Consider the following 897-nt stretch of genomic DNA (forward strand, 5'->3'; position numbering starts at 1 on the left):
CCCTCTCAAGAGGGTACGTGCCAGATTTCAGGCAATCAGGCTAGGCTTATGCAATGAAATACCCTCAGCAGAGCACCCAGCTTCTTCGTTAGTTGCGTGCAATTTATAAAACAAAGGAGCTCCACTTCCTAAGGCTATTGGATTGCACTGGCAGTTTATTGCCATCAGGCATGAAGCACATTTATTATCAAGATCAGCCGTCACAGACACAGTTGCAAAAGCAAGAGGCAAATGAGGACAGCTCTTAGGGGGAGAAACCGGTCCTGGGTTTTCCGCTTACCTGAGTTCTGAGCTGCCACCCGGGATTTCCTGGCGCTCACAGAATCATTCTGCTCTGCCTCATGGGTTGCAGAAGCACTGATCACCAGCACCAGAAGCACTGCTGAGTTTTGGAGCATTCTCTGAGAAGTTTCCGCTAAGTTGTTGGGGTTTTTTTTTTTTTTTTCTCCTCCCCCCTCTTTCCTCTTCAGACCAAATCCACACATTGCATTGGGCTGATTTTTCAAGCCTAGGTGAGGATTTGATGAGGATTTTTTGCTGCTGCTGATGCTACTCCTGCTGACGCTTTTGCTGCTGCTGCTGCTGCTGGCGCTGCTGGCGCTGCTGCTGCTGCTGGCTCTGCTGCTGCTGCTGCAGTCGCTGCTTCTTGCACCTCTGGCTTTTGCAAACTGGGGGCCCAAGAGCTGCACCCAGGGGTTTTATAGCCGTTCTTATCGGTCCCTAGGATCAGGGACCAATCAGGTCCCTCAACTGGTCTGGCTAGCCAATCGGAGGGCGCGCTCATTGGGCTAGAGCTGTTTGACTTCTTAGAAATATTTTCCAGCAAATTAAAAGTACCTGCTGCCAATGTTTCATATGTGTGTGTGACTGTGTGCATAGATGTGTGAAAAAGCTATT

The 897-nt window shown here is 49.6% G+C and overlaps 1 protein-coding gene across 1 annotated transcript in view; it reads right to left on the bottom strand.

The window, feature by feature from the left end:
* STC1 (stanniocalcin 1) overlaps positions 1-673 on the bottom strand; it is a 12,286-nt gene extending 11,613 nt beyond the window's left edge. Inside the window, exon 1 of the mRNA XM_006911760.2 lies at positions 281-673. Within this exon, the coding sequence (XP_006911822.1) occupies positions 281-485 (205 nt within the window). The 5' untranslated portion in view covers positions 486-673. The remainder of the gene's footprint in view (positions 1-280) is intronic.
* Between the last annotated feature and the right edge of the window lie 224 nt (positions 674-897).

Source organism: Pteropus alecto, unplaced genomic scaffold (genome assembly GCF_000325575.1).
Source record: "Pteropus alecto unplaced genomic scaffold, ASM32557v1 scaffold394, whole genome shotgun sequence".
Lineage (NCBI taxonomy): Eukaryota > Metazoa > Chordata > Mammalia > Chiroptera > Pteropodidae > Pteropus > Pteropus alecto.